Source organism: Apteryx mantelli, chromosome 2 (assembly GCF_036417845.1).
Source record: "Apteryx mantelli isolate bAptMan1 chromosome 2, bAptMan1.hap1, whole genome shotgun sequence".
NCBI classification, from domain to species: domain Eukaryota; kingdom Metazoa; phylum Chordata; class Aves; order Apterygiformes; family Apterygidae; genus Apteryx; species Apteryx mantelli.
In genome coordinates, this window is record NC_089979.1 from 88410257 (window position 1) to 88436586 (window position 26330).

Below are 26330 nucleotides of genomic sequence, written 5' to 3' on the forward strand. Positions count from 1 at the left end.
TTTCCCCTTTTTTTCATTTTATAGGACTTCTTTTTTCCCAGAGATGCTTCTGACTACATGACTTGATATTTAATGTTGCTTTAGTAACCCCTCCAGAACCCTTTCTATCAGTTGGCATCTGCCCATTTACTGGAAGGGCGAGCACTTTGCCACTGCAGGCAACAGAGATGCCCGTTGCTGAGTGGCCTCCCTGTTGCCTGTCACTCCTGAGAAATTAATCCTGGTGCAGTAAGTCAACAGACTAGGACATGCCTTCGTACACCCTGAACTTCACAGCTAATTTGAATTAAATGCTGTCATGCCACCAACTCTGTTAGGACCAGTCCTTTGCCACTGAAATGGCAAGGGAGAGCTACGTCAGTGTGTAGGTCAGGGTTTGGAAGCAATCTAGGCTGAACATTTGTATTGTGCATCTCAGTATGAAAACATCGAGTGTAAAGAGTGCCAGCTCATTCCGACACCGCATCGGGAGGTTAGCGGAAAACTTTGGATTGTACTGTCTTTGACAGTGCTTCCATTAGTGCTATAGATCTTTCTCACCACACAAAAATCTCAGGGGACACAGTTGTGCTAGCCCGAATTGGGGCTCAAAATTTGATCCCCAAATTGGAGGTCAAATAAAAACCATGAATGAAAGAGGGTAGAACTATTCTGCTGTGTCCTGCACTATTCAGGTTACAAAATAATCATGCAACACAACTTCAGAGTAGAATCGCCTTTTAATTTTACAATGCCTATAATTCAAGGCTCTTTTCAGCTATAAATCCCCCGCGTTTCAGGGAGAAAAGGCTTAATCCGCATATACCACTGTGACAAGCATCTGCTTCCTCAAAGGCATCTTCATTAAAAGGAATCAAGGTAGCCTCCTGGGAGAAAGACATTGTGAGCATTTTGTAATTAAAAGGAATACCTTATTTTTTAAAGCACTTTGATCAACAACAGCAGCTTTTTTACTGACTGCAAAGGAGAATTTCTAATATTTGAACGTGCAATTGAGTGGCCCTGTCTTTTGTTTGGAGTGAAATAAGTCATATAGTTAGAAAAAGAAATTGAATTCTTCACCCAGCATTTATTGTACTTGATTAAGAGATTGTTAATTGATTTACAGAATTATTGCAGCCAAGTTCCTATTATAAAATGCGATTTTGACACTCTTGCCTGGAGTTGACAAACAGGGCACACTGGTAGCTTAAATTTGAAATGACGGCAACAGTTCTCCACTTCATCATCAATAAAGAATTTCCCCCTGGTATCATACGTTGAAATTAGGGAGGTTGAAACATAAAGTCAAGTCTTCAAAAAGAGAGCACAGAAGTAGTAAGGGAGATGCCTCATAGATAAGGAAATATATATGAATAGGTATGAGCACAAAGGAGAAGTTCCTCTGAAATTATTTCCTCTGCTTCTAAGTTTATGAGAATAGAGTCCTTTTCTTATGTCTGATGCAATTTGGTCTTGCCCAGCGGCACAGAAGGCAGTAATTTACAGTGCTTTTAAAGCTAATTCAGATATCTGTGCTGTGATCCAAGGTTGAAGAATGGCTGGAATCCCTATGGATCTGACTCAGCACTTGGCCAGGGGAGCGTGTAAGTGTGTAAGTGAAACAAGAGGCCTAACAGAAACGAACTCGCATGGGGCAACAATCTTATAAACATGCTGTTTTTTCACATCCAGTTGACTATGCTGTCTCAAGCTTAATTTACTTAAATTTTTTAGGAATAACATATCCTAATTGTAATGCTACCTGATCTAGATTCTGGCAATTACAAAGCCCACATTTGTCCAAGGTTCACTGTAGTCTATTCAACAGAGGTGCCTTGACACCTCCTTGCACTTTACCCATAGTTTTTTACTCTTGGGGCAAAGAATTTCAAATAGAGAGTTTAGAAAAGCTGTGTGCTGTGCAGAATTTCTAAAGTTTCTAAATACTTGGAATAGAAAACAATGCTTTTACAGTTCTAGTAAGCTGGTTTTGAACATCTGTCTTTTTAGGATCACCACTTTGAAATGACAGTGCTACGGAGGGTCATCCCACAACACTCCTACTGCTCTTAGACCGGTCTCTAAGCTAGAGCCCTTCTTGCATTCCAGCAAAATATAAGCTGGTTTTAGCACCAGTTAAAATTTTTCCTTCAAGACCAGCAACTGGTATGAACAAGTCTTTTGTTCTAGCTTGTTCAAAACAAACATATTTGATAATCAGCAAGAACATGACCGGGGGAGTAGCAATTAAAACTGACAAGAGGCATTATCTCAAAGAATTTTTAGTTTTCCTTGCAAGCATACCTTCCAGATTGTGTTGGGAGACAGCAACCAGCATAGACTACTTCAAAATATTTCAGATGTTTGCTCCTACTACACCTCTTAAAAGTCTGCTCCAGGACCTCATTTCCCTAATGACCAAAAGAATTCCTTTGCCAAGACCAGCATAGACTAATTTGTTCCTGACCTACGTAGTCCTTTAGACTTAATGATCTCTGTGCCTTTCTGGCATTTACCTCCCAGAGGTATTTCACAGTCACTGTGGTCATCCTTTTTTCAGTTTTTCTACCACATAAATAAAAAAAGAGTTTAGTCAGGATCACTATATACTGTTGGCTTCATGCTTGCTTCTGCAGTGTTTATATTCTAGTATTATGCACTACACCTACAAGAGTTTCATCAGTAGATTTACCCCAAGTAGGTATGCCCATTGCAGTCCAAGGTGGTTCCCTTAACATTATCACGCTTCAGAAGCTGGAAGCATTCATGCTTTTGCCCAGCTGCCCAGGAAGTATGAACTACATCCAACATCCTCTAAGGGTTAGGATTTCACCAGTGCAGAAGCTGGAGTACATGGAAACATCATGATGAGCAGAGCATCCGCTGCTTTTTATCAGTCCATCTCATCATTCTTCCATAATTTTTTATTTTTCCAACTTTGTGCCTTATATTGGATTATATCCTCTGTCTTTGAAGATTTCAGCAAAGGATAAATTTTAATCTATTGTTCCTGTAGACAGAGACATGTAGCTAAGAATTCATTGAGTAAAACTAGCTATTAGTTCACTGAGTAAAACTTGCTGATCTCCATACTACACTATCATACCAGGCCAGCTCAGTTTCGCAGTCCCTGCAACAGCAATAGTGCAACACTCGACTCAACTCTCACCCCCTCAGTAAGAATCTTGGCAAGATGCTCATCCAAAGCCAGTTTTGTATTTCATATTAAAGCAGCTCTGAGATAAATTTTAGCTATGCTGAATTAATTTTTGACATCCTGTGCGCTTCCATTCACATCAGCAAAAGGGGAAAAAGACTCAAGTATGGAGAAGATGGAAAAGAGATTGCATCTCCTCTGACTTTATGAAAATAGGGTGTTAAACGATTGACAAGGCAGAACAGGAATGGTGCAGAAGCAAGGAGACTGTGGTTGGAGACTATTCTCCTCACAGTGAGGCCTTCTGCACAACACAGAGTACTAATGTGAAGGAATGGTAGGTAGTCTGTCTTCATCATTTGTCACCACTTTGAAATACAGCAGTAAGGAAATTCATTAGTTAAAATCAGTGACTCAGACATAAAAACATAGTAGGCAAAATTATCAGATGTGCTGCAATGCTTCGGTATTAGCTTTACTTAAGCTTCTGGAATTCCATCAGTGTTTTTGCTTAATTTGGCAAGTCAGGGTCTTGTGCTTATTTAAGACAAATGAAAATAAGCTAATAAGGTTTAACTATCCAATGCAAGGAGAGGAGTGAGAGACAGGGGATTAATAGAAAAATTTTCATTGCTATTCAGCATCACATTTAATAGGAAATGATCATTGCATGAGGGCATAAGGAAAGCAAGAGTGAGAAAGGATGCCAGTAAAGATAGCTTTGTGCTTGGAGGTAAATTTGATGTAGGCACATGAGTGAAGGAGTGTTGAGCTATTATATAAAACATCTGACGACAGGGGGTGGTCTGTTGCTGAAGGCGTCTGTCTAAATGGTATTAGACAACACACCCTGTTTAAGAATTGCTAGGACAGTATTTACAGTTGCTCAAATAGTGGAGCAACCCATCCACTGTACATCTGATCACCCTTTAAGGTGGAAGAGCTTTTAAAATATATATATATGTATATATGTATTTTTTAATTCAGATCCTTTGAACTCAGGGGTAGACACTTCTGAAATTAGATTAAGCATCACATTATATCACATGCTTAGCATAAGCAAGAAGACTCACAAAGTCGCTTGTGATTGAAGTTATAGTTAAGATTCATGCCTGCCAGACACAGAAAAATAAAGGTTGCAAGGCTTGCTACAACTCCCGGGGGTATTTCTAACAGCTCTTCCCTGAGGGAAAGGCTGCCTAGGTACCACTTAAGGAATTCCTTGTAGAAGCATTAGCCAAGGATCTGGTGAAGATGTAGCAGGATTAATTACTGCCAGGCATTTAGAGGTTACTCTGGAAAACCCCAGCTGTAGTCTGTCTGTCCCAGTGCATTCAGAAACAATGTTGGTTTTTTTGTTTCACTTCTTAAGTTATGCGGTTCCTAAAAGGTTCAGAGGAAAAGCTTGAAGCATTGATACATTCTCCAGTTCTCCCCTTCATTGTCAAACTCCGTAAGGGCAGATCATATCTAGCCTGACTGCGTTTCAGATTAGTTGGTATTTTACCTGGATTTTCAGTGACATGGAAAGTCATTTATTATAACAGCAGCAACTGGGCTCCCAGCTGCCGTGAGATCGCATGAGCAACAGTAATCAGTGCTCCCACTGCCTCCTACTCTCCCATCTCAGAGAGGGTATTTTCAACCCTTGCCTCGGTTGCTGACTCATTATTCTCATCCACCCTAACTTGAGAATTAGAGTTTAGCAGTTTTCCCGACACAGCTTCATGCCTTAAAATCAGCCTAGAAACTGAGACCCAAAATAGAAGAGACATTCTGCTTATGAAGTATCTTATGGTGAGTGTGTGACCAATGCCCTAGAATCAGGTGAAAGATTAAAAGTTTTTGTTCTGCAAGTAGAGAAAGCTTTTCACGATAGAGATGGAGGAAGATAGTTCAGCCCAAACAAAACATTCTGAAATTTCTCAACAGCTTCTAAAGTCAAACTTGACTTGTTTTTAAACATGCAATTACTTTTCATGGCAAAAAAGAAAGATTATCAGTGTGTCTCAGCATTTCCAAAATAAAACAAAATACTTCTCCTTTTGGCATATATCTTTCGGAATTTTCCTTGGCTGAAGACATGCAGTGCAAGCTTGCTCATGTTCTTCTGTCAGCCCAAAATATGTAGTCTTGCTGGGAAAATTCCTTCTCCTCACATTTGCTGCAGTCACACCTGTCTTATAGGCTCTCTCTCTGCAGGTGAGATCTGCAAAGCTGTATTGAAATTGGGAGTTTCCTTGCTATGAAAGAGACTGGAGTAGTATGTTGTGGCAAAGCCTGACATCTGTGAAAGCAGCTACCCATTTTCTGCTGATCCTCTCTTTGGTCTAAAATAAAGCCCAACTACACAAAATTTGAGAAATTTAGTAAAGTTCCTTTGCATCAGTCATTGCCTTTAAGAGGGCAGAGGTTTGAATGTACATATAAGTCTGGAAATTTCTTGTATTTTGCTGTGTCAATTTGAGAGTGAAAGACTCTAATGGTCAGTTTTAAAAAAGAAGGGTTAAGAATGGCACTACCTGACTCTGTTGTGAAAAGCATGCTTGTGCAGAAATCATATTTGGCTTTTTTTCGTGAAAGACAGTAGTTCTCAAAAGAAGTGCATGGTTTCAAGAGAAACTTGTTAGTTTTCTGTGCACCATACACACCCCCACAAAAAAGTATGTGCAATAATTTCATTGTGAGTTAACTTGTTGACTTCATGTCATTGGATACTGAAACAGGCAAGTTATTTTTAAAAGGAAACGTTAGCCAATCCTGTAAACACCACCTGCAATAACTGGGAGAGAAGTTCAAGGTTCTCAAAACTTAGGCTGGGGGCATAAAAGATTAGTTTTCTAAGAGAAAAAAATATTTTGAAGAAACTTTACCAGTTCACCCTTTCTGTCTTCCTCCACTTCCACCCCTCTACCCCTGACTTCCCATTTGTTAACAGGTATATTAGGTCAAAATCTAGGTGCAGAATTGCAAATTTAGAGGGACCATTGCTTTCTGTAGGTATTGCAGTGTTGGAAAGTGCTGTAATAACTGGAACTGCTTCAGAGTGAGTTTTGCAATAAATTCACCAGTCCTAGAGAAAGGAAATCACTGTCACTATCCACAGTTTGTTTCCAATCAGCCAAATAACTTTAATCTCATCCTAATAAAACTGGTAGGAAGGACAAGAATGAAAGGGAAAGAAAAACTGATACAAAGGTTTTCATATTGATGTTATGGACTTCGTTTACAGTGGATGTTTCCAGCAGTGGAAACACCAAGTTTGGATTTCGGCTGGTATTCTGGGTGCCCTCTATTTCTCGCTTCTAAGCAATTAAGACATGAGCTAATCTGGCAGCCCTCTGGTCACAGCCTCCAGCACTCTCACCTAACAAACTGTGCTTTGTGTAGCCAGCGGCATGCTGGATGGAGCAGCTGTTTAACAACAAACCTTCACCAGCCCTGCTCCACCCTCTTGACACAGCGGCCAATGAAAATCACAGACCTCAAATATGTTCTGCTCAACAGAAGTTGGGCAAAGCCCTAGCACCTTAGTAACAAGTCACTGCAAGGCCACATGGGGAGATAAATGCTTTAAGAGTAAGTTAATGGACAGCAAATAATTGCACAGTGCACTAAGTAAATGTAAACATCCTGCTGTACTGCATGTTCAGGGACAGCTGGGCAGCCTTCCACTCCTCGAGTCAGACACAGAAGCCTTATTGCATGGTTATACACATTTTTTGTAAGCATAGTGACTTGGACATGCACTTTACAGATTGTTCTTTTTCTTGGCATAGTGCAGTACTGAGGAAAATAAAAGCCCAGACCAGTTGTTTGCCTTTCTTTATAAGTCCAGCCATATGACAAGTCAGGAATTTGGTGCATTTGCTCAGCAAGCTTGTTACCTCTTTTGTCTCCAGTGAGAGAGTGAGACAACATTGACCAAAGCTGAAGGAACAAAATCTGCAGATACTTGCTTCAGTTTGCGTTAGCCTTTTATCATGTGCAAGAAATGTTCATTAAATAGCAGGGACTCATTTGTGTTACATATTTTGCTTAGTGCACATATGTTATGAGACTTGCAGGGAACTCTGAATGAGCAGGGAAACTCCATTGACAATGACAGCATTAGTCTGCTTCTAGCAGTGAGGAGTTTGAACCACACTGGACAAGGGAGAGAGGGGCAAAAGGTAGCCAGCTCACAGTTCTGGCATTTTCAAAAGTTGAAAATGGGTTTATTTTCCAAAGCAGATCAGCTGCTGATTTAACAGAAGCTCTCCCTAGCAGCAGATACACTTTAGGAGGCTTCCACTTTGTTGCACCAAACACGAAAGCATGTTTGCGTGGCCAAATTCCAGCTAAAGTAACCTCCCCATCCCAACTGGTTGCCCACTCTGGCAGTGGCACATTAGTAATTCTACATGATAGCAGTAGTAGGTTAGTCTCCTCTAAAGCAGCCATGAAGTGGTAAGATTGTGCTTGTGGTGACATGATAGTTTTTGGCTACAGTATTGACAACCTGAATTCTATTGCTGGCTCTCACAGAGTTTGCCAAATATGGTTATTACATCCTGTAAATTCCATACAAAAAGGGATACTAGGCAATAGGTAGTCCATTATTTGTCTTAGGTAGGTGTCAATTTTAGGTAGGTAGTCAGTTATTTGTCTTAGGTATTTGTCTTCCAGGTAGGAGAATATGGGATCCTAAGCACTAACAAAGAGTAGGAAGTGGACAGGAATAAGACAGTTGCAGTGGTAAAAGTAAACTTTGCTGATTTGGCCTCTAGGAGACAGCAGCTAACAGCAGCTAACAGAGGCAGTGAACAGACGCAGCAGTTTGCGCAGCAGTGTTTGGGCTCTGACTAGAACTTGAGGATCTTGTTGGAAGTTGTGGGCTTTCTGAGGACCCCCGAGGACCTAGAAGGTGATCGCTGTGAACAGGAAAGGGGAAGCTAGGCAAGGACAACTGCAGGAGGCCTTGACTTCTCCTGGGAAAAGCTCGTGGGAAAAGCTCCAGCTAGGAGTGGCTGCTGCTAACAAGCTCTCTGGGTTGCCCCTGGCCAGAGGGAGTTGGGGCCTTTGATCCCAGTGGCCCTTGATTGGGCGGTCAAGCACCCTGTGAGTCAGTGCTAGGGAGAGGCCTATATAAGAGCCAGGCCTAGAGCGCAGCTAACAGAGGCAGCGAACAGATGCAGCAGTTTGCGCAGCAGTTCGCACAGAAGGGTGCGCGAAGGGACGCACAAAGGGACCTTTGTTTCTGTTCCCTGTGGTGTACACTTCCTCAAGTATGGTCGTGACACGCCGCACAGCGCGTTCCCCAGCGGCTGTTGGAGTTGCTATGTCAGAGGCTGCGACCCAGACCGACCCTCTGACAGTAGATGCGGCTCTACAGGTCTCAGGCTGCAGGGAGTGCTTGGGGCCTCTCCGGGAGGCCTGGGCTGGCAGCCAGCTCTCCTGCAGGAGGTGTGCTGCTGTTGATGAGTTGTGTCGTCAGGTAAGGGAGTTACGGGAGGAGGTCAGTAGGCTGCGCAGCATCCGAGAAGCAGAGCAGGAGATAGACAGGGTATTCTCGGAGACTGTACAGCTCCAGGAGTCCCAACCCCCTGCAGCAGTGGAGTTGCCAGAGGGCTCTGTGCCGTGTGAAACGGTACATCATAACATCGTAGAAGAAGGCTGGAAACTGGTCACTGCTCGTGGGAGGAGAAAGGCTCCTACTCCTCCTGAAGACCTGAAGCTGAAGAACAGGTTTATTGCCCTCCAGGATGAGGAGGAGATGGGCATGGCTGCCAGGGAAGTACCTGGGACAACAGACCCTGTGCCCTGCTGGAACACCCGGAAAAAGCGGCGGGTGATTGTTGTGGGGGACTCCCTGCTGCAGGGGACGGAGGCATCTATCTGCCGACCTGACCTCTTGTCTAGAGAGGTTTGTGGCCTGCCGGGGGCTCGTGTGAGAGATGTCATGGAAAGACTGCCAAGGCTTGTCCATGCTTCAGACTATTACCCACTGCTGCTCTTCCATGTGGGCGCCAATGACACCAAGGGCAAACTGGAGACCATCAAGCAGGATTTCAGAGCTCTGGGGATGGTGGTCAAGGGTCTGGGAGCCCAGGTCATCTTCTCCTCAATCCTGCCAGTGAGGGGGATGGATGAGAGGAGGAGGAGACGGACTTTCCAGGGTAACGACTGGCTGCGCCGCTGGTGTTGGCAACAGGGTTTTGGTTTCTACGACCATGGGACCCTGTTTGAAGATCGACAACTGATGGCAAGAGATGGGATCCACCTCACGAGGCGGGGCACGCGGGTCTTTGCCAACAGGTTGGCCAACCTGGTAAGGAGGGCTTTAAACTAGGTAAGATGGGGGAAGGGGAGAGTTATAGTGGCAGGGTAGTTGGCAAAAGACTGCTCAAGTCAGGATGCCTCCAGCAGGTGAATGCAGCTAGGGAAGTGCGCATGGGATGTGGCTATGGAGGATCCTCTTTTACCCCTCCTGGGAAACCTGCATGCTCGATCACCTCTCTGAAATGCCTGTACACCAATGCACGCAGCTTGGGGAACAAACAGGAAGAACTAGAGATCTGTGTGCGGTCGCAGGGCCATGATCTCATTGCCATTACAGAGACATGGTGGGATAGCTCGCATGACTGGAGTGCTGTCATGGATGGCTACGTGCTTTTTAGGAAAGACAGGCCAGGAAAGCGAGGTGGTAGAGTTGCTCTTTATGTGAGAGAGCAACTGGAATGTATTGAGCTGTGCCTAGGGGTGGATGGAGAGCGAGTCGAGAGCTTATGGGTAAGGATCAAAGGGCAGGCTAACAGAGGTGACACTGTTGCGGGTGTTTACTACAGGCCACCTGATCAGGATGAGGAAGTCGATGAGGCCTTCTACAGACTGCTGGAAGTAGCCTCACGATCCCAGGCCCTGGTTCTCATGGGGGACTTCAACCACCCCGATATCTGCTGGAAAGACAACACAGCTAGGCACAAACAGTCCTGGAGGTTCCTGCAGAGCATTGGTGACAACTTCTTGACACAGGTGGTGGAGGAGCCAACAAGGAGAGGTGTGCTGCTGCACCTCGTACTAACAAACAAAGAAGGACTGGTGGAAGATGTGAAGGTCAGGGGCAGCCTTGGCTGCAGTGACCATGAGATGGTGGAGTTCAGGATCCTGCGAGGAGGCAGCAGGGCACCAAGTAGGATCGCAACCCTGGACTTCAGGAGAGCAAACTTTGGCCTCTTCAGGGACCTACTTGGAGGAATCCCATGGGTGAGGGCCCTAGAAGGAAGGAGTGTTCAAGAGAGCTGGTTAATATTCAAACATCACTTCCTCCAGGCTCAGGAGCCGTGCATCCCTATGAGTAGGAAGTCAAGCAAAGGAGGCAGGAGACCTGCATGGATGAGCAAGGAGCTCCTGGCAAAACTCAACCAGAAGAAGGAAGTATACAGAAAGTGGAAAGGGGGACAGGCCACTTGGGAGGAATACAGGAACGTTGTCAGAGTATGCAGGGATGCGACGAGGAAGGCTAAGGCCCGTTTGGAATTAAATCTGGCTAGAGATGTCAAGGACAGCAAGAAGGGCTTCTTCAAATACATCAGCAGTAAGAGGAAGACTAGGGAAAATGTGGGCCCTTTGCTGAATGGGGTGGGTGCCCTGGTGACGAAGGATGCAGAGAAGGCAGAGTTACTGAATGCCTTCTTTGCTTCAGTCTTTACTGCTCAGGCCAGCCCTCAGGAACCCCAGATCCTGGAGGCAAGAGAGAAAGTCTGGAGAGAGGAAGACTTTTCCTTGGTGGAGGAGGAGTGGGTTAGAGATCATTTAAGCAAACTTGACACCCACAAATCCATGGGCCCTGATGGGATGCACCCACGAGTGCTGAGGGAGCTGGCGGACATTATTGCTAAGCCACTCTCCATCATCTTTGAAAGGTCATGGAGAACAGGAGAGGTGCCCGAGGACTGGAAGAAAGCCAATGTCACCCCAGTCTTCAAAAAGGGCAAGAAGGAGGACCCGGGGAACTACAGGCCAGTCAGCCTCACCTGCATCCCTGGAAAGGTGATGGAGCAGCTCATCCTGGAGGCCATCTCCAAGCATGTGGAGGAAAAGAAGGTGATCAGGAGTAGTCAGCATGGCTTCACCAAGGGGAAATCATGCCTAACCAATCTGATAGCCTTCTATGATGGAATGACTGGCTGGGTAGATGAGGGGAGAGCAGTGGATGTTGTCTCCCTTGACTTCAGCAAGGCTTTTGACACTGTCTCCCATAGCATCCTCATAGACAAGCTCAGGAAGTGTGGGTTAGATGAGTGGACAGTGAGGTGGATTGAGAACTGGCTGAATGGCAGAGCTCAGAGGGTTGTGATCAGTGGCACAGTCTAGCTGGAGGCCTGTAGCTAGCGGTGTCCCCCAGGGGTCAGTACTGGGTCCAGTCTTGTTCAACTTCTTCATCAATGACCTGGATGAAGGCACAGAGTGCACCCTCAGCAAGTTTGCTGATGATACAAAACTGGGAGGAGTGGCTGATACACCAGAAGGCTGTGCTGCCATTCAGAGAGACTTGGACAGGCTGGAGAGCTGGGCGGAGAGGAACCTCATGAAGTTCAACAAAGGGAAGTGCAGGGTCCTGCACCTGGGGAGGAATAACCCCATGCACCAGTACAGGTTGGGGGTTGACCTGCTGGAAAGCAGCTCTGCCGAGAAGGACCTGGGAGTGCTGGTGGACACCAAGTTAAGCATGAGGCAGCAATGTGCCCTTGTGGCCAAGAAGGCCAATGGTATCCTGGGGTGCATAAGGAAGAGTGTTGCCAGCAGATCGAGGGAGGTGATTCTCCCCCTCTACTCAGCCCTGCTGAGGCCACATCTGGAGTACTGCGTCCGGTTCTGGGCTCCCCAGTACAAGAGGGATGTGGCACTACTGGAGCAAGTCCAGCAAAGGGCCACAAAGATGATTAGGGGACTGGAGCATCTCTCTTATGAGGAAAGGCTGAGAGAGCTTGGCCTGTTTAGCTTGGAGAAGAGAAGGCTGAGAGGAGATCTTATCAACGTGTACAAGTATCTGAAGGGAGGGTGTCGAGAGGATGGGACCAGACTCTTTTCAGTGGTGCCAAGCGACAGGACGCGAGGCAACGGGCACAAACTGAAACACAGGCAGTTCCATCTGAACATGAGGAAAAACTTTTTCACTGTGAGGGTGACAGAGCACTGGAACAGGTTGCCCCAAGAGGTGGTGGAGTCTCCTTCTCTGGAGATATTCAAAACGCGGCTGGATGCAATCCTGTGCAATGTGCTCTAGGTGACCCTGCTTGAGCAGGGGGATTGGACTAGATGATCTCCAGAGGTCCCTTCCAACTTCAGCGATTCTGTGATTCTGTGATTCCACAAGAGCCAGGATAGGAGAATAAATCACCTCACAATTCCTGAGAAAAAGAAACCTATTCCTGAGAGAAAGAAATCTATTAGGGTACTGCTTCTTCAGTCCATGGAAAGAGAAGCACTTTCCCTTTTGCTGTGAGCTAATGACAGATGCAGTGCTTCCTTGTTCCCCTGGTTCCTTAAGCACTTCAGCCTAGGCAATCTCTGCTGTGCCTTAAAATGTTTGCTTGGTTTATTTTTTATTTTTTATTTGAATCTATGCCACAGTCTGATTTTTTTTTTAAGGGAAAAAAAAACAGACTCACACTTAGTACAGGAACTTGTAATTAGGAGTGTTAGGTAACCTTATCTGAAAAAATACCCTTGGAGAACTACTTATAATGTGCAAAAAGAGAGCAATAGCCTAGCTTCATATGTAACCCATGAACTTAGAAATGCAAAAGAAAGGAGTAGAACATCTAAATTACTGAAAAATAGTGTTATGTGGAATGTAAGTTCTATCTGTGATAAAGCCAAAAACAGCAGAAAAGGAAGGGTGAAAACTGAAAAGCAAGGGTGACAATTGAAAAACAAGAGCAACTTAAGTATTTTCATGGAGTGAGATGAAATTATTAGGTGGATCATTGACAAGAACAAAAAGATCTTTGGTGAAAGAAAGCAGCAAGGAGAAGTAGTGCAGAGTGGTGAAAGAGTAGAGTCCACAGGAAAGTGGAATCTGTGAAAATGCAAACTCTGAACTAAGCTGGGAGCGTGGACCTTCGCTGATTAGAGAACGTGTTTTAATGCCCAAGAGAGATGGCCATTGGTCTTCTGATTCCCATTTGGATTAGATATTAAGAAAGAAAAAATCATGATGAGGATGGCCAGACACTGGAACAGCTTGCCCAGAGAAGTTGTGGAGTCTCCTCTGCATCTCCTCCAAGATGTTCAGACCTTGCCTGGGCACAGCCCAGAGCAGCCTGCTCCAAACTGGCCCTGTTTGGACCAGGGGCTCCGGAAGGTCCCTTCCAACCTGAACCAGGCTGCGATTCTTTGGAACCTGGTAAGAAGATGTGACCTTGGAGAAAGTGGCAATATCCATTTCAGAAAGAGAGAAAGCTGTGAGGAATATTTCAGTGGGGACTGAGTTAATGCTGATACAGAGGCAGACTGACAGGTAGGGGACCTGTGTAGATTAAATATGCTGTATGCATACAAATAAGTCCTATGACAGCCCCTCCTGAGATTTAATTTATAAACATGAGAAAATGTGTTTTTATGAAATATGCAACTGACTGATAGTAAATCAGTTTATATTTTACCGTAGGGGTGTAATGCAAGGAAGAGAACAGAATCTGTAGCCACAGATGTTCCTGTGAGAAATTAAAAACAAAGTAAGGAGCACCGCTGCAGGTACTGGATCATTTATGGTTAAGTCAGGTTTTCTTTGTGTGTATATATATATGATATTAGTTTACATCCTTCCTAGTGCTCTCTGGAATCAAAATGGAATTTGGTGAAAAATTGATAGCTATTCCACAGTGCATTTTGAAGAGACGGGGAGATGACCTTCTCCCAGTTTTATATGTTTTGATTTATGTCTCAATGTTATTTGTCTGTATTCTTAGGTTTACAACAGAAATAGCTTTTAAGAGAAAATGAGTCTCTGGCCTCTGAGTGAAGATCTGAAGACAAATAAACTTAGACTGGAGGTAGCCATACTTCCATGACATAAACGCAAATGCTTCTTACCTTCATGGATAAGCTCCCAGGGAAACCAGAGCAAAAAACTCACGTATTGCTCTGAGAGCAAAGGACTCCCCTCACTTTTCTGTGTTGCTGCCTGTCTTGTTGCACTGGTTATTGTGCATGAACCTACTCACAGGCACTGGATGCCCTAGGCTGGCATGCCATAGCTTGTCTGCCAGCTCCCCAGCACACCCGCCTCTGCGTTAGCAGTTGTAATGGGAAGGATTTTCCATTTTCGCTGAGCTCAGCATTGCCTCTGCTGCCCTAATTATTCACATGCCTCCTGACTGTGCCTGTTAAAAAGTACTGTTCCCTGATGTATCCCTGGGTCTAGAGAAAGCTGTGAGTGCTCTAAAATTATATGGTGGATTTAGAATCTTCATTTCTTCCAGGACACACTTTTACACAGCTTTGACATTGGAAAGTGAGTGGGTAGTGTCAACAAGTAAAACTGAGAGCCTGATCGTGGTCACAGAGTGGCAGGCTCACTCAGATAAGAGTAGGAATCTTGCAAAAATGTTCATTCTTGCTTTTCATTTCTGCTCAGGAAGGTGAATGGGAAAAAAATTGTTATTGATTGCATTCTGTTCTTTGTGGATTGCTTGCTGTTTCACAGGGCATACAGGCTTTCTTCTAGGTCATATTCTCCTTACTTAAGTATGCAGGGTAGATTTGATTGAAATTTTAGTGCGCTAGTGTTTTTTTAAGGGAAAGTTGTGCCACCTGGCTTGCATCTCCAGCTTCTTTTCAATTAGAGGAGGCAAGAGACAAAAATCTCTGCATCTCTGGTTTTCAGGGCAGTCCTAATACTCTTCCAAGAGTGGCCTCTCCAAAGATACCCCACATACCGAGCAGGCATCTAGCTGTCCTCTCTCTTGGCATGGGTATCTCTTCTTCTTCCTTCAGACTGGGGTCAGGAGTGTGCTCTCTGGCTGTGGATGGGGATTATTTTGGTGGGTCGAACTGTTTTCAGCACTTGCAGCATTGTGGACAGGGAAAGCCTAAACTAGTGGTCTGTTCTTAAAACAGGCTTTAATAAGGGAGTAGGAGAGATGTATTTTAATAGTGCACTAACAGAAATAGATCTCAGATGACATTGCAGTCATCTGACACATGACCAGCAGCAGCTGCTGACCCAAAATTAGAGATACTAAATGAGGATAAAAGCATTGCAAAAAAAAGAAAAGGCACAATCAAATAATGAGCAGTCATCAGTTTTTAGCTGCAAGATCAGTTTGCCTCTACCCCTTCAGGGCTGTCTCTTCAAACACAATGCTTTGACAGTCTTCTTGAGCCAGAGTAAATTGGTGTGTGCTATTTTCACCTCATTTTCTCCCCTTTTTATGTCTATGCTTGTGGAAGTCCTACACAGACCTGTGTTGGGGCACTAGCAATTTCCCTCAAATTACTTTCCAGTGGCTGCTGCCTTTACGGTAAACCCCAAACCAGAAACAGAGATGCAAACAGCACAGTGCTCTGGGAGCACTGATCCAATAGTCTAATCATGCTTCAAGAGTCCTGCCTTTGTCACATACTCTTCTGGCAGTGCTGTTTATGCAACTGTGACGGTACAAAGCAGAACAGCCAGCGTCTACTAGTAAATTTGATACAGAGGTGTCAGTGTGACAAGGTTTAGTAGATGAAACTCAGCCAACAATTATCAAGAGAGAGATTACTGGACATTGGAGAAAGGCTGTCCCCTACGTCAGCTTGCTCTTTAACTGGCTCTTTCCCATCTTCTTGGGGGAGGGCAGGTAGGAAGAAAGGTTTTGGGGGGATGAGGGTTCCTACAAAAGTTCCTTGAACCAAAGATATCCTTGGCCAAATTACTGCCAAATTTAGCAGGTCTCTGGTGTCATCCTCAGGTAACTAAATAGTTAAAACAGACTTGAAAACAGCTCAGGCAAAAACTGAGTTTCAAACTGAACAAGACAAGGACATGACAGCTACCTCTAGGTCACAGTCTGCTTTTCCAGAATAACCAAAATTGAGGCATGACAAGAATTACTGTTTCTCAGATTTTATTTGCTTTTGCTTGAAATTCAACCCTGACACATGTACTGGTCAAGTATTGACTATATAGTCAATAGTTAACTTCAAATGAAGTAGAAAGTGTGCATTTCTAGTGAGATACAAACTATTGAAATTCTATGCATTAGGTAGGTATTAAACCATTTTACAAGCAAAAGAGAGGCTGTATAACAGATGTGGCATTGCCAGTGTTTTTTTTCATGCTTTTATAGCTGTAATCCAATATGAAATAAAGAATCTAGTCATCCTGCAGTCACTGGGAGGGGAGGATCATGTAAGAGGTGATCAAACTTTACAGAACCAGCCTAAGGGAGGGACTTTGACTCTTTGGCCACAGAGGTGTGTAGCTGTAGATTGCAACCTAACTTTTTTTCTGACAGCAATAGTGAACAGTGCTGAAAGGGCATGCAAAATTGAAGCAGCTAGGGCCCTGTCATTTTTCTCCACAATTGCTTCTTTTTAAAGCCCTGTCTTTCCGTGCAAAAGATTGTTGCATTCAACCATTATTCATGGCTTGCATAGAGATTTGATAAAGGTCTCTTACATTCCTTCTAAGAGGATAAAGCCAGCTGCAGTACCCAATTTTAAGGATGTGGTTACTGATTTGAAATGTCACTAAGTATGTTATTTGGTATTCTTCTGACTTGAATCTTTTGCATGAGAATTTAAAAACTCTAGTCTTCTCTGATTTTAGCGGACGTTAGAGACAGCACAGAACTTGTCATAAGAATAGGGCTCAGGGTGTTGTTCTCATGCCCTCTAGTAAAGATTTCATCTTTCTGGTAATAACATGTGTTATGCAAGACATTGCAAAGAAGTAGCTATAGACCTCAGTGCCTACCTTTTGGGGAAGTGTTTTAGGAATATGACTTGCTTTGACCAACTGGTTCATGTACCTACCAGATAATGCTCAGCCTGGAAGCATTCCATGTTTCTTTTGTTATTTCTAAAAGAAGGGTCAGCAATGACAGTGGCTTTGTTTTAATCACTTTTGCTGAAAAGTGATTTATTGTGAGATTTTCACCTACTGCCACGTTAAGTTAGCTGTTCATTAAAAACTCAGGAGAAGGTGCTATCACCAGTAGTCTTTCTTCAAGCGCCTGCATTTCCTAGTTCCCCCGTCAGGGTTGGTGTGAATAAGCCAATTGAAAGTGGGATGGCAACTGAAATATGTATGATCAAGCTAACTTATTGTATAAGTATTGTTTTTGTTATTATTACTACTACTTGGTTCTGTCTGATTTAGTTAAATCACACAAATCTTTGTAGAGAAATGCTCTCTTGCATGTGAAACAAGTATGGAATACACATGCTGCTGACTAATTTTTATAATTGATTTTTGTGTACACAAAATGTGTATAAAATGCAGTCAGATAAAAAAGAAATGGAGATTTGTCTTGGTGTATAATTTTCTTTCTTTATTAGAGATTTAATTGAAAACCTAACAGGAAATTAAACTGGAAGATTACCAAGTGCATGATTGACATGCCATGAAAAATCAACTGACTTTATCTTTCATGTTGCACCCTAAATCAGCTTTCCCAAGTTTATGGGGTTTCTTGTGAATTTAAGGAAAGCAAATAAGAGCCCAGTAGCTTCAGTAATAATGACACAGTAAGGTGCTTGGGGTAGAAAAGTTCACAAAGTGCTTGTATAGTGTTTGGAAACTGAGAATGAAGTCTTTTGCACTGTCTTCTTAAAGTGAAATGGAAAAAGAAAGTTACAAAAGCTAAACCATCTGTAGATGGCTCCATTGGCTGTTCATTTTCTAAGACTCTTTCCAAAGAAACATTTAGGAGCATTGCTTTTTCAGGGCTCGCCTCTAGAGTATTTCATCACATCGGCCAACAGTTCCACAGGAGTATAAATTAATGGCAACATTTCTCTTACAAAGTCCCTTTTGGGTTTTGCCAGTTTACATTACCCGGTACACAGCATGTGTCTGGGGAAAGTTACTCAGATGTATCTACTTGGCTGTAATTTGTTCAAACACAAGAAATCAGAGTTCAGCCTGTAAAACTGGAGAGGAAGAGGAGTGCTCAGATCTTTATTTCTGTCCTACTTGTGTGGAAAACTGAGGTCCTGAGGGGCCAAAGCCACATGGAGGTAGTTTCACTGGCTTGAGGCTTGTGCTCTGCAAAGGTTTGTCTCTATACAGAGAGATTACAGGGCTGGATCTATGGGCAGAGTCTGATTTCTTGAAGCCACAGTTATCCAAGGCACTATCTTCCCCTGTGGACTCTGATATTCAGTAGTGGTCCAAGCTAGGAAGGAAGCACTTGTGCTTGTGAATTGTGCTGAAAAGATTTGTTGTTTGCAAGTGACAGGAAGCATTTAAACTAGAGCATGTGAAACTGGTTTTCTGTTTCTCTTAAAACTGGAGTAGCCACAAATATTTCAAGTCTTTCACTGTGGACAAGAGGAAAGAGGGGAAAAAAGCCATGATCAAGGAACCCTCTATATGGCTTAATCTAAGGACCATGTTGCCCCATTATTGGCAACAGCTGCAGGGAGATCTAACATCTTTAGAAAGCTTAAATGAAAAGATTATAACTCGGTATACACTTGGATATCAAATATAACATCATCACAAGCATCATCATAAAAGGCAGCTAAGTTTGACTATTCATTTCACAGGCCACAGCCTTTTCTACAGATTGTCTGGCTACAATTTTATGCATCCATTAGTGTCACAGAATGACATCTTTTTTGGCATCTGCAGATAGAACATAATTTGAATGCTTATCAGTGCAATAGGTGGAATTATCTGTACCTCAGAAGTGACTGTGTATAGCAGCAGCAGGTCTTCAGGATCTTAGATGTGATATTTTCTAGGAAGGGACAAATTGGAGCAAGAAGGGTGAAAACATTTGGAACCTCACATATTTAGGTCAGAGCACATTGCAAAAAAAACATTCAGCAAATATCAGTGATGGATAAGTTGGTATCTTCTTTTGCTATGTTGATGGTGCAGCTTTAGTCTCAAGAAATTAAGCACATATTTTCAGGAAGAATGTAAAAGAAAAGCAGTAGGAAAAATGCTAATTTCTGCCATGGAGATGCAGTTTCTTTGGAAGTCAGTGGGACTTGCATGCTTACATGGTCATTGCAAAAAAAGAAAAAAACTCAACAGCCTACAACAAAAAGACCATACTTACATTTAAAATGGAAGGACTTCACCTTGGTTACCTGCTGATACTCAGTTTGTGTTTTTTTCTTTCAGAAAAAGCAGCGTTAGAAGTGCTGTGTAAGTGGATAGACTGGGATTTGCAGGATGGATTGGAGAGATGTTCCTGGCTGACCCAGTTGTTGTGGCCCTGTCAGCACATGTCAGCTGTGACCCATAAGAACTAAATACTTGTGAAAAAAAAGTCATATTTCATGCTTCTTGCTTTTTGGATCTAATCCTATTTTAACAATTTGCTGAATATATCAGATGACTGATGCTATCACACTGAAGATAAAATTTATCATTCTGTCATTTTTACTCAATATTTCAGAAGCATTTTGATGCAGGCTTGAGTCTGAAGCAATGTTATGTATTCCTTCTAGGGTTCACCTTAGTTATAAAAATTATCCATTTAATTTGTGGTGATTCATTGGCAGACATTCCCTAAGTACAGGTCTAGAATGAATTGGTAGGTTATTTGAATTAAGGTCTTGAAGTGCATGCGCTGTATTTCTTTTTAAATATGCTACAAAGAGATACAAATGAATATAGGATCTGGGCCTTGTGAAATACATGAAAGGAGGACAGATATGTTTAGACATGTGCATATTTGGTCTAGTTTCATAATAAAAACATGGGATAATGTCAGTTCTTCACAACAATTACATGGGATCTAGTGAAAAGCTCAATACACTGAAATGCAGTTTTAGCTCCTGAATTTTCTATATATATTATGTCAGAGTTTTGTACCTGGGCAGTTAAATGGCCTGCAAGGACTGTGCATGGTTCAATTCAGGCCTCAGGCCTCAAAGTGGCATTTAAATGGTCTTGTATCATCCATGATGCATTAATCATGCCATAAAGTTACTCTGAAAAGAAAAGAGACTGACTGCTGGTATAGCAGGATTCCATTAGATACTTTAGAATTAGATAGTCACCTTAGTTCCTTAAACAGAGATTATATTCAGATCTTCTGTTCCTTTATTGTCCATGTGAAGTTGTCATGCTGGCTACATCACAAGTCATTTTCTGCTTCTGAACTCAGAGAAATAAGAGCCAAGTCAGGGCAAAAATGATGACAGTTGAACTTCCTTGTTCCTACAGAAACAGGCTGCAGAAGATTTTTTCAGTGTGCCTGCACATGTGCTACATTATTTTCTTTGTCTTTCTGTGTTTCAACAGGCCTTGAATAGGGGTATTGCTGCTGTCAAGGAAGATGCTGTGGAAATGCTGGCCAGCTATGGGCTGGCGTACTCCCTGATGAAGTTCTTCACAGGTCCAATGAGTGACTTCAAAAATGTAGGTCTGGTGTTTGTGAACAGCAAGCGAGACAGGACCAAAGCAGTTTTGTGCATGGTTGTGGCTGGAGCTGTAGCTGCTATATTTCATACCTTAATAGGTAAGATCACTTCACATTTAATTAATACATCTCTTAATTTGTTTCCGGTCCCTCACCTGTTGTTCAAAACTGATTAATCTGTAGGCTTAAGATTTTGTTTGTAAGTGCAACAGGAAATGCCAAGGAAATGAACGCTCTTGGGCTGGAACCATGCCAAAGCCATGCAATTTTTATTACTTTTTAAACAGGTTGTTAAGTGGCAGATTCCACCTCCAGGGCTCACCTGCCTGGCTGCTCAGTTCGCTGCTTATCCCGTGCTGTCAGATGTATCAACCTGGCAACATCAACGGGTTGCACAAAGCTGATAGCTCAGTCTTAGTGGTAGGATGATCACCTAGCAGTATGTGCATGAATGGGTTCACCACTCACTTTGTAGCAGGACATCAAGATGTGTAAGGCAAAGCTGTTTGTCAAAATTTGGTGGCATTATTGGTGTATTCCCTCTGTGCCTATCCCTTTGCTAGTTATCATCTTACACTACAAAACTCCAAGCAAGCAGGTGCCAGCAACCTCATTAAAAATACCAAGTATTACTCTCCACTAGTGCTAGTCTTCATCCACTTCTGTTGAATAACTAATCTGTAGGAGAAATAGCTACTAAGAGCATTTTATGCCAAACTGAGCCAGCTCCCTGAATGTACTCTAAAGCAAGGAAAATACACAAGCAGAAATATACTGAATATAAAAGTAAGGCAACCACAGAATTTGCAAGTTCCTGAGAGACTAGAGAAGCGTGATATCAAGTCAAGCATCAACCAGTACCACAACAATAATAAGCCATGTGACCTGGAAGATTTTAACTTCAACCTCTTCAAGAACTGCACCAGATCCTCTGCACCTTCTAGCTCATTTCACAGAGCAGAAACCAGTGTATCTCAGCCATGAGGAACAGGAGATACTGGAGGAAGCAGCAGAGAGCACGTTGCATTCAACAGGTACAATCCTAAAAGCTGGGAGCTCTGAGGAGTGGAAAGAGGGAGGGAGGTAGCACCGCAGCCTGTGGAGGGGTGTGTTGGTCTACAGGAGGTAGGGGAGCTACCTGGGGCAGCAGATCTTTCTGTTGCAGATGAATGGGAAAAGCGAGTATGATAGCAATATCCAGAATTGCCATGGAATTACAGAGTGGGCTGGATGTGGGATACTGTACATTATCAGGCTGTTGCTCTCTCAAGTACCAAACGTGCTGCCAGTCAGCGTACAGTTCCTGCATGTCCCATGCGGGACTTTTTATTGATCAGAGGTGTTTAGGGCAGCCATTTGAAAACATGCCAGGTAAGTTACTTGGCGCTGCCTGGAAATAGAGTCCTATTGAGTTCAGACCCTCTGAACTGCCCTCTCTGCAGTTATTAAAAAATAAATAAAAATCAAGGACTGTACTTACCATGCCTTAAAGTCCTGAATTAAAGGGCTTCACACAAGCTTCAGCTGCTCATGGTGGCAGACAGCAAAATATTTTTTAGTATTTTAACTTGTCTATGCCTGAAAATATGCAAAGGCCACATCAGAGACTGGCAGAGCGCCCAAGTGAATGGAGCTAGTCAGATTCTAGCACCAATTGCCTGGGTGATGTTGCCAAGTTTTGTTTCAAGTTTCCTTTGAACACATTTCAAATCCTGATTATTCTTTTCTGACCCACAGATGCACAACCTTCCCAGCAGGAGAAGGAGAAGGAGTCTAGCGACAGACAGGCAGCCTCCTAGGATCTGCAGCTACTCCCCAACAACTTCAAGCCTATTACAGACTATCTACAGGAGACAAAAATCCAGGTTACTGATGCTCAGCAGATGAAAAGAGAAACAAACACAACTCAGGGGACTGAATTTCTGTCACATAACTTGTGCACAGGGCTAAGGAAGATGACATGACTGTCTGCTGTGGACTGTGAAAGCCCAGGAAGAAACAGGAAAGAAAAAGCCCAGTGAAATAAGGAGTACAGAAGGTCAGAAGGAAGAAAACAAGTGATGGTAGAAACACGGTGACCACAATGAATCACCACATTTCCAACTGCGATAGAGACTATTTGCAGTCTGCACACACAGCTCCTCAAACAGCTGCCTCTGCTTATTTACAATATCAAAACAGACCATTTTACCTAACTGGCTCATGCTTCCTTGCTTCAGCACCAAGCTCCCCCCTGCTGCTCCCCCACAGGGGCTAAGGCAGTCCACTGTGGGAGTGACAGGCTGAGCCAAACAACTCAGACTCACAGCTCCGACCTCGGGGTGCCTCAGGCATCTCCACTCCATGTTCCCATGAACAGCCCGCAAAGTCCTCACCAGCAGTCCCTATCACCCTCCTGTGCAGGTAGCAGTAAGAACCAAGAAACTAAATGACTTGACCACAATCTCTCCATAACACTATAACACTGCTGGGAATTGAAACCACTGTCTCTTCCCACTTAAAATGCTTCTGTAGACCCTTGGACAGTAGACTGGTCTTGCATTTGCAGTTGCAGTCTGGAAATGGCAAATAGTATGCTGCCTTCCTTCCCTGGTGCTATTTTGGGGACAGCTGCTGCCACTAGTTAAAAGAGTTTCCCTGTGGGAAGCTTGGTATGTAGCCAGGGCCTAAAGCTTCTATTTCAGAGATTAGCTTCTGTGTGGGAATACTGGGCTGTAAGAGAAGGGATTCAAGATGCATATTTATGACATCTCACTAAATTACCAGCTTGACAGAGAATTCATTTATAGAACATTATAACAGCCTCATGGATTTCACAGGTGTTGCTGATAAGTCCTCCATACTAAGTGGGTTCTTCTAACACTAGTATCGTGAAGGACATGGATGTTTTCCTTGGCAATCAAATAGCATCATTCAGCCCTTCTCCACTTCACTCTCTTGGCACTGCCTGCCTAGCTATACTCACCATCTTCCAGCAGGAGTTACAAGCTGCAGAAACAGAATACTGAGACTTTTTATTTCTTTTTGCATATTAATATTACTTTCTACAGCTCTCTGAGGCTCTGGAAATGACGAGGCGGATGTTACTTTGGGGAAGCATCCTCTTTGCTTAGGTAGATACCCTTAACTGCTGCCGACCACCACATCAGTTTAAACATTAGATGATAGGTCATGTGTCATCACCGGCAAACCCCCCCCCCCCCCCCCAAACTTTAGTAACAAGGCAAAAACATAGCAGACTGGATAGCCAAGTGAGCAGCTCTGTTGTTTTGTGCGCGTTTATGACTGATATGCTAGCAGGCATGTGCCCCTCCCTGCACAGGTTGCACAGGTGAATACATCAGCAGTTGCTAGGAATCCCACTGATTTTCTCGGCCTGCCCACCTGCATGGTCACTGTATATACACGAAAAATCTGCTTAAGAAATGGGACATGAGTGTAATCCAACCAAATCCAATGTAACGCTACTGGAATCTCCTAGTGACTGGAAATTATAGCGTGGCTTATGAGAAACGGAGCTATTTTTTCCAGTCAGTTGTGTTCTAACATGCCGACTGTATTGTTTCATACTAAACATTTTGTCCTGGAAAAAGATTATAGCACAGGAACACAAGTCAGAATATAATCCAGGCTTTCTTCTTTTCTTCCTACTAAAAGATGGTAAAATGGTATTAATAAAAGATGTTATTTATTGAAAAGGTGTCCTGCTTCAGCATCTTCAGATGGACATTGCTAAAGCAGTAATTTGCTGCCCAGCCTCCCCAACCCTTCTCCCATAACAGGAGGAATTTCTTACCAGCAAGCTATTCAGGGCAAAGGAAGAATGAAGAAAGCCTCTGAGCAAAGCATTTGTGGATTATGGGATAGTAACTTTTTTTTTTTTTAAGTTAAAACAGTCTGCTTTTGAGACTTATGAGATCCAAAAGTGCTCCAGAGACTGATTGACATTGGTAGATTTGGGAAGATCAGCTAATACAATCTTCCAACTAGAGCTGAGCACAGAAAAAGATGATTGCAACAATCATTGTGCACTGAGATGTTCCTAAGCCGGTTCTGTTATTCATTTATTGCTAAGAGCAAAAAGGAAACACTCAGCCCAAAACATCCTGATCATTTGGGCTTTCACGTGGGGAATACAGGCTTTTGCTTTTGCTTTAAATCAGGATAATTAAAGACATAGAGAAATCTCTGTACCCTGTACCATCTCCAAATGAAGGCTTGCCTTTAAAATTTCAATTTTTTAACAAATTAGCATTTTCCTATCTGCCCAAATGACTTAGGAGAACAGACTCCTGACCAGTACCAGTTTTGGCCATCCTTGTGACAAGCAGCAGAATAGAATTTTACTTCTCAAATCTCCAAGAATAGTTCATTTTAAAAACTGGCACCAAAGTATGAATATGGAATGCCTCTAAAAAAACACACTTCAACCCAAAAACATTTTTGAATTTTTTTTTCCCCCACTAAAGCTAATATTGACATATGTGGCTCTCTGTCTGCAAGTAAATGGTATCACCTCCTGTGAGAGTTTCTTTTTGTTTTCTTTATAACGTAAGTATAACATGCTGGATAGTAGACAGCCCAAAATGACTATGGTACAGCTACTTGTTTGAGACTGCTGGCATCATTAAAAGTGAGTTAAGTTGTTTCAAGGATGTCTAAAGTATATGTAGTACTAATTGGAGCATTAGAGAAATCAGTAGAGAAAAGATGAGATCGAGTTAGGTGCACAGTATTTCAGTGTAATTTCCTAAGCTTGTGGGTTTTGAAACTCAACTAGAAAAGACAAAAGCAAGAATTCCTGCTTAAATGCTGTTACACAAAAGGCAAAATTAATCCATAGACATACAAAATAAATGAGTTATTACAGGAGATCAAACAGGCAGCTTGTCTTGGAGTTGGACTTCTCTGTTTTGACTGGAATGGGGAAGAGAATGGGAACAACCATCTGCTTTATATTCATGTAATACTCTTCAGTTCTGTTGCCTCTTGTGCTATTAATTTTGTACTGTGCTTCATAATAAGTTTGTAAGGTTTGTCAAGGTTAAGTTCTAATTGCATCAGCAATTGCTTTATTCACAGCTCCAAGACACATGCCTGTATATTTGTCAGTAAATCTCAGCTTGCTGAGTCCTTCTTTCCGATGGAAACATTCACTGACATCAGCAAAAGTGATTGCGTGCTTTCACTGACATGTGGAAGAAAATAATTTACTATTTTAAAACTAGCTTTTAAGCTAAGCCATTAGGATTTCAAAATCAAAGTCACATTAAAAATTGCAGTTAGACTTTTTTGGATGGTGGAAAAAAAGCAGAATTTTAAAGCTTATAGAACACAGCACTGATCTCCCTAGAAATCTTAAAAATTTGGTGCTGCGGGCTGTGGTAATATAAATCCCTCTAGAGTGCCCTGCCAATAACCTACAATCCTGTGGTGAAATGGCCATTCCTCGAAGTGAGAATAGTGCAACCTCTGACCCCTCTAATTCTGTGGCTTTTCCTATAACAGTGCACTCCATAAAATGACCTTAAAAACCACAACAGCTTTTAGAGACAAAAAATTTACTTATTACTCATTTTCTAACTACTTTTAAAGTCTCCTTTAAAGCCAGCGGA

At 42.9% G+C, this 26330-nt stretch overlaps 1 protein-coding gene across 2 annotated transcripts in view; it reads left to right on the forward strand.

Annotated features, from left to right (window-relative positions):
• The window catches only part of ANKH (ANKH inorganic pyrophosphate transport regulator), a 108674-nt gene that overhangs the window by 45267 nt on the left and 37077 nt on the right, over positions 1-26330 (forward strand). For both annotated transcript variants that reach the window (XM_013952782.2, XM_013952790.2), the window contains exon 2: positions 20598-20814. In XM_013952782.2, the coding sequence (XP_013808236.1) occupies positions 20598-20814 (217 nt within the window). The remainder of the gene's footprint in view (positions 1-20597; positions 20815-26330) is intronic.